The sequence below is a fragment of the Sminthopsis crassicaudata genome, chromosome 3 (assembly GCF_048593235.1).
Source record: "Sminthopsis crassicaudata isolate SCR6 chromosome 3, ASM4859323v1, whole genome shotgun sequence".
In the NCBI taxonomy this organism is placed as follows: domain Eukaryota; kingdom Metazoa; phylum Chordata; class Mammalia; order Dasyuromorphia; family Dasyuridae; genus Sminthopsis; species Sminthopsis crassicaudata.
The window spans coordinates 572,309,642-572,316,930 of NC_133619.1; the positions used below are offsets into that span (position 1 = coordinate 572,309,642).

The following is a 7,289-nucleotide window of genomic DNA, read 5'->3' on the forward strand; positions in this document are numbered from 1 at the left end:
CTTTTTCTTAATTATGCCCGCTAGAAGAGAGGACGGTATGTGCAATGGTGTGTCCATGTTTCCTCTTTTTTCCTGAATTGTGTGAATCTATTAGAACCCAGAAATGGAGTTTGGTTAGGGATGTGCAGGTCGGGCCAGGTAGGCGAGGTGTTCAAAGGGAGGGTCATGGTTGGAAGACAGGAAAGGACCACCAGCCGGGGATGCTGCCATGGGACAGTTCTGAGGATGCAGGCCTGGAGCCCCAGTGGGGATGGTAGCTGGGATGAGGTGATTGAGAGGAAAGCAGAGGAGCCAACTTAGAGCTTGGGGTCAGGATGGAGAGAAGCAATTGGTCTTAGGGTTAGAGGAGACCGTGGAACTGGGAGGCCAGAGCATTGGAGCAGATGTCAGTGGGAATGTTGAAGTTCCCTCCCCCAGGACAAGGACAGCTAAGAGTGGCTGTGACCTGAGGACAATAATATTCCTGGTCCTGAGGCCTTGAAAGGGAAATAGATCTGAGGGAAGAAAGACTGTCCGGAAATGATAGTAGAGATAGCAGGGGGTCACTAAAGTCATGGGCAGCCATGGGGGTGAGGAGGGAGGCAATAAACATGGAGGGCCTGTCAGTCTTGTAGGTATTGGTCCTGACCAGATCCAACCAGGGGAAATGTGAACACCAGCTTTTATTATGGACTATTTCAGTGTCCTACCCTAGGTACTGTGCTGCCACTTCCTTATACCAAGAAGCTCCCATGGTTCCCGTTACCTCTGGAGGGTTCTGGCCCTGCCTTCAGCTTCCCTTTCCAGCCTTGGTTCCCAATGCAGCTCTTCATACTCACTCTCGCCTATTCCTTGAATTAACTAATTCCATCTGTATGGAAATGAGAAAGTCCAGCTACTTCACTGCTGCTCTGAATCTGATATGGCCAGCTCAGGGTCATCCCTTAGGGGAGGACCAACATTACTTCCAGTTGTGAATGCCATGCCATCTCCCTCCTGCAATACCTTGTCTCTTAATATCAGGCTGTTTTCCATGTCCTCAGGAGAGTGGAGCAAGCCCCTAGAGGATTTGTGGGGACAATTTGAGTCTTACCTTTGTTTACCCAACCCCATTCCTTGTGCTTGGCACAGAGGTGCTCTTTGTTTTTTTGAGTTGAATAGAGGGGGAAGATTATACACATTGTTAAAAGGTGCATAAAAGAATCTTTCTAAAAGGAGAATACTCCACAAATGGAGGGAGCTTCCCCAGGTGGAAATGGCTTCTCCCCGTCCCCTAGTGGAGCAGAACCACTCCGAGCAGAGTGGCAGAACCAGGAGCACCAAGGAGTCGTTGCAAAAGGACTAGTTAAGATTTGAGGTCAGGGAAAAAAATCATTGGTGAGACCCTTTGGAGCCCTCAGATACTGTGAAGTGATGGCGGTACTGGAGGAAAACCAAGAAAGATTGGGCTCTGAAAGAGGAGGGTGGAGAGTGTGTGGCAACCCAGAGGCCTAGAAAAGCAAGATAGATTCCTCCCCATTGTCCAATCCAAGAAACTCTGTGAATAGGATTGTATAAAACTAGATATACTTTGAAAATAAATCACACTTTTTACTTGTCTTTTTACTGGGTTTGTGTGCCATTCAGGCATTTCATGTACTTTTATGAGTTACATTAGGAGATATTAGAAGCATAACTCTGTGAGTCTTTGGTTTCACTGTTAGAGTCTATCTATCAAAATGATTAGACAAATAAATGTGGTGAAGAATCCATCATACCCAGATAAATAGAAAAGAATGATTGTGTATCTTTAGTAAGTTTAACAAATCTAAATCAGAACACACCTTGAATTTTAAATGATTGTAAAATACAAATAAAGTCAACCTTGAGATGGAATCATTGTCCAGATGGATAAGAGGCCCTTCCCCTGTGTAGCCTCCACCTCCCAGCCCTACCCAGAGCTCCTGAGTCTTAAAAAATGTATGGACTGAAATTAAACATGTCTCTTGGAGCTAAGAGTACAGGAAAGAGAAGTAAGACAAAAATGATGAACATTTTGTGATCCAAGAACTGGATGTTGATTTGGAGACCATGATAAGGGTTGCAGAGAACTTTGTGTACCTTATTTTATTTTACCTTCATGCACTTCCAAGGAGAGTGGTACTGGGCGATTGTTCTGCCTTGGTTAACACTGGATAATTCTTGCACATATAGCAAGGACTGGTCAGCAACAGTTTCCTTTCATGAAACATTTGGTCCAAGCTGTAAGAAAGACTCTCAAAAGCCAGCCCTCTCATTTTGGGAAAGAGGAAACTACTTTTTCTTAAAATGATCAGTACCATCTAAAACCATCAGTAAGCATCATATGTAATGGGGACAAACTAGAACCATTCCCAATAAGATTAGGAGTGTAATAAGATTGCCCACTATCACCATTACTAATCAATATTGTATTAGAAATGCTAGCTTTAGCAATAAGGGAAAGAGAAAACTGTCCCAGGGTAAGTTAAGTGGCCAGGGTCATTCACGTAGGAAGTGTCAGAACTGTGATTTGGTCCAAATCTTCCCTGATTCTGACCTAGGGACCCTTCCATGACACCACACCACTGCAGGAAGCATTGACAAGGATGTAGCTGTCTTTGGCTTGGCAGAAGAACTAGTCAGTTCTTCAGGGTGTCGTGTGATCCAGGCTCTTGGTCTAGTGCTGGCACTCATCCTTAGATGGAGTTTACTTCTCTCTTTGGGGTACCCTCCAAGGATCCTGTCAGTCTTATTCTGAGTGGAGGCTCATAGCTGACTGTGGCTACTCCTTCAGGGAAGGAGTGACAAGCAGGGTACCCGTCCCCTATTTGGAAGTAGTTTAGACACATTGAAGGCAGTCTCCTCATTGGATGGAGATGGCGTGTCCCTCAGAGACTCCAGTCTTACAAAAACCTATTCCATTGTTTCATCATAGCTGCATCTGCTTTCCATGGCCAACTCAAGTTCAGCTTGGCTTGTCTCTTGGAGGCTGGAGTGTTGGAGGTGAAATGGCCTGGAGGCCCTTCATTGTCCCCTCCACTTCTACAGTGACCATACCAGAAGGGCAGAAAGGAGACAGGGCCAGAAACCGCACAGTTGTTCAGCTATGTAAGAAGCATTAACTTAGTGTTAACCCTTTAAATGTGCAGTTCCTATACAGTAACTAACACATGGTTACTGCCTGCTAATAGGGGAAATCCAGGACCAAAGGGAGTGGGGGCTAAATGGAAGGAAGGCAAAGACCATGCTGGTGTGATTGGGCATCCAGGGGCATCTAGAGCTACCTCTTCCAGATACATTGGCTCAGTCTTCTCAGAAGACTCCCCAGCAGATAAAATGCACTGAAGCAAGATAGAGAACAGGTGTCTGAAAGCTGATGAGCTGTTTGGATGAAAACACAACCAGAAAAAGTAATCTTGGATGCTTAGGTGTAGACATGGGAATAGGAAAGGACAGGTAACATGTTGAGAAACTTGGTTCTGAGGAAGGAAGGAGACCGATCCCAATGCTTTGCAGGTAACTTAGAATCCTCCTCCCTGCACTGCTAAATCCTGTCTTTGAGAGGAAAAGTCAGAAGGCGATGGGCATGGAGCCCCAAATCCCACCACTGAAACTGGCACACAGAGGAAGCATCTCTTGCATGATGTGGTCAGAGACCTTGAGTTGGAAAGGAGAGTGCAAAGAAAGGTGAGCCGTTCGAACATCTTCAGTCTTACACCTTCTTAAACAAGGGGTTTGTGACTAGAACACTTTAGGAAGTGACTCCAGGTTTAATTGTTCTGTCAGCCCTCCTGCACGGGGCACCAGGAGAGTGGACACCTGAGCACCGCCCTCCATACTCTGCTCTCCAAGTAATCAAAAACAAGGATCAGCAGATGGGATATGAGCCGTGCCTCCAGCAAAAACATGAAATAAGAAACAAAGAGGGAAAATAGGGGCTGCCACCAGGAAATGAGAAGGGACATCTTCACAGTATCAGAAGACAGTGACAGTCCTGAGGAAACACAGAAGGGGACCACCAGGAAGAGCCAACCATATGGACTCCACCAGGCTTTCTGACAACCACAAAACACTCACCCTGGCCCTGAAGGCCCGATGCCAGGCAACTCATTTGAGTTGCCACTTTGGATGCCCTTTGCAGAGGAGCTGGTTTTGGGCAGCACGCTGCTGCATGGATGCAGGGCCTCATAGGACTAGGAGAATGGTGTTTACCAGCCTTAGGTGAGCCAGAGGTCTTCAAAGGGGAGAGCAGCAGGGAATGATCAGAGGCTCCGATTAAGTACTGAGATCCAAGAAGTGTACCTTTAAATGAAGCAGCTGGACCTGACCAGATTTTCTCTGGCGCAGGAGGAGCCTGTGTGAGGGGGATATGAGGTCTTTTTGTGCCCAAAGGCAGGTAGGTGCTTATGTGGATGATTAATCTTACAAATAAAAGAAAGAGTTACATGACAGCTGGACCAGAGTAAATGTTGTTTGGTGCCAAAGACATCCTTGCTAGGACCCACAGCAAAGCTGAGCAGCCAGTTCCCTTCCCTGAGCGATCGATTGACCCACCAAGCCCCATGATAAGGCTCTTCTTGCTTTGTGATGTTGGTGTTTTTTGTGCGATTCACTGGGTAACATTTAAACACCCTTGAGCCAACCTCTAGAGTGAAATTAGGGAGTTGGGCCTGCCATATGTGGTCAGTGGCCAGACCTCTGGCCCAAACCTCTCTAGGTTGGCAGGGAGCCTTTTACCCAGCGACCCAGGGTAACCCCCATACCTTAATAAGTTACTAGCATATAACGTTATTGTTGGCTTTAAGCACATAGAATTCATTTCTTTAGGTGGGTATGACATTATTCAAGCCAGGGGTTCTGCACTGGGGTTTTTTTATGTCTATCTTTCGGCAGTCTAATGAAGCTAGTGAACCCTTTCTTTCTTTTTTTTTTTTTTTTTTTTTTAATTTTTGGCTGAGGCAGTTGGGGAATTGGGGTTAAATGACTTGCCCAGGATCACACAGCTAGGAAGTGTTAAATGTCTGAGAGCAGATTTGAACTCAAGTTCTCCTGAATTCAGTCAGGGCTGGTGCTCTATCCACTGTGCCACCAGCTGCCCCCGGACCCTTTCTTAAAATCAGGTTTAAAGACAAAATTAAATGAGAATTCTAGAGTTTTGAGACCAAATATATTAGAATGTCAATGCCAGATATTTTTAAACAAAAGTGCTGGCCCTTTGGCTAAGAACCTATCATCAAATCCAAATTCATCTTACAGTTGGGGAAATTGAGAACAAATTATGTAAAATGATGTGCTGAGTCTTTCATTTTTAATGAATTAGTCTTTGTAAATTTAATTTTTGAACCTTTGTTTGAAAAGGGAGTATTCAAATATAGATAGGAAATTCAATAATAGGGTGTCTCTTCTTTTTTATGGTTTTCTTTTGTGGAATTTATCTGGATTTTGTAGTTTGGCAGAAAGCTATATACTCCAAACTGGAAAATGAGTAAGCCTTCCCATAAATTTGTTTTTAGTAGTTCATAAATTCAAAAAATGTGATTTATACATATATTCAAGCTTTGTGAAGAAATTGAAAATTCATAGATGTTACCTTCTCCTTTGATTCCTGCCAATGCAAACATCGCCTAAATGCTCCTGTCTTTGTGCTAACCCTTAAGTATGGCAGACCCTTAGCCAGTGTTTATTGAATTGAGTTTATGATGTTTTGTGTCTGTGTCCACATGGAGAGGCTTGGATCAATGGATGACTCCAGACAAGAAGAAGGTGCCTCAAGCTGAATGCCTAGCCCTTCGTATGCTATTGACCACCATGGGCCTTGAGCGTTGAGTAGTACATGTCCCAGAAGATAGCTATAGGCAATAGAGAAGGAAATTTTGGAGTCCTTGAAATGCATATTCATTCCTAAAGAGTCCTATTCAGGGGCTTACTCCAATGCCAGGGCCTTCTGGGTACCTCTCCACCTGCCAGCCCAATCTCCCTCACCCATCTCCCATAATGACCTCTGTCTTCCTTCTGATGGCCCAACTGCTAACCTTCCATGTTTACCCTATCCTACCCTGCCAGAACAAGTAAAAGGATTTTGCCACTGGATTGAATGGCCCAGATTTAACTTTTAAATGTCATTTATTCTCTACAATTGCCTTCTATTATATCCTAAATACCTTCATTATTAGCTATGTTTTGACATTTTAAAAAAATGTTTAATATGGTAAGTTTGAAAAGCCTTATTTATTATGGGGTTTTGGGATAAGGCTGTCATTATTTGCAGCATTTAATATTTTTTCTCTCTTTTGCAGCTTTTTAATTAAATGAAATCCTGCAGGATTTGCCCACGATGAATGTTTACCATGAAGATAAACTGTTCCTGATCCTGATACCAACATTATGTTCTTTAGAATTTTGGTGGTTTCATCAGTAACTGTGATAAGTTAGACTCATATGTAATTACTTGTGCATTCTGCTAGTGAAAATAATAGAGCATTTCATTTTTAGGAAGACAACGAAGATAAACACCACTTTTACAAAGGACACATCAAATAGCTGTTGGAGGGTATTATTTATTTCTAATACATGGTACAGGATTGGAATGAAATTAACAGTTACTGGATTGTTCAAGAATTAGTCAAGAAACCCAAATGTAATCTGTGTAAGTGTTCTTGCCAATGTCCCAGACACAAACCATATGCATGAAATTTATGTCCTATGTGTATGAATTAGCCCTGTGACTGTGATAAAGTGAATGAGCTCTCGCAAACAGTGTGTTTGTTCTTTTGGGGAGAATAAAGTCTTTGGTGGCAGGGTCTGAGCAGTTGATGATGCTCCCAAATGGAATACCTTGTTGGGGCCACCACTGTGACACTTACCCCAGAAGTTAACAGGGGTCTGGATTGAGCAGGAAACAAAGGCCTTCCTCAGCTTCAGGATCCTTCCTTAGAGTCCAAGCTCAACCCAGTGCCTGCCCTATAGAGATGTCCACTACAGTATGCGGGGATTTGTCTAGAGGCTGATTTAGGCTGGACTTCAGGAAATGCTTCCTAAGCGTTGGAGCTATTTGAGAGTGGAAGGGAGGCGGTGGCCTCCTATCTGAGAACTTCAAGCAGAGGCCAAGGCATGGGTTGTGCAGGGGAGTCTTATTCAGGGCTGGCTTATAGACTAAGGGCCTTTGTGGAGTGGCTGAGAGGGCAGAGTAACGGATTCTTAACTGAGTCAGCTTTGGGGGTTGGGGGGGCTTGGGAGAAACACCCCCTTGACTTCTTTAGTAAGCTGGTCTGGGGCTTATTGCTTGATTTTGATTGATTGGCTTCTGGACA

General features: G+C 44.1%; 1 protein-coding gene across 2 annotated transcripts in view; it reads left to right on the plus strand.

Annotated features, from left to right (window-relative positions):
• TUSC3 (tumor suppressor candidate 3) overlaps nucleotides 1-6,733 on the plus strand; it is a 71,962-nt gene extending 65,229 nt beyond the window's left edge. For both annotated transcript variants that reach the window (XM_074304820.1, XM_074304821.1), the window contains exon 10: nucleotides 6,276-6,733. In XM_074304820.1, the coding sequence (XP_074160921.1) occupies nucleotides 6,276-6,291 (16 nt within the window). In that variant the 3' untranslated portion in view covers nucleotides 6,292-6,733. The remainder of the gene's footprint in view (nucleotides 1-6,275) is intronic.
• The last annotated feature ends 556 nt before the right edge of the window (nucleotides 6,734-7,289 follow it).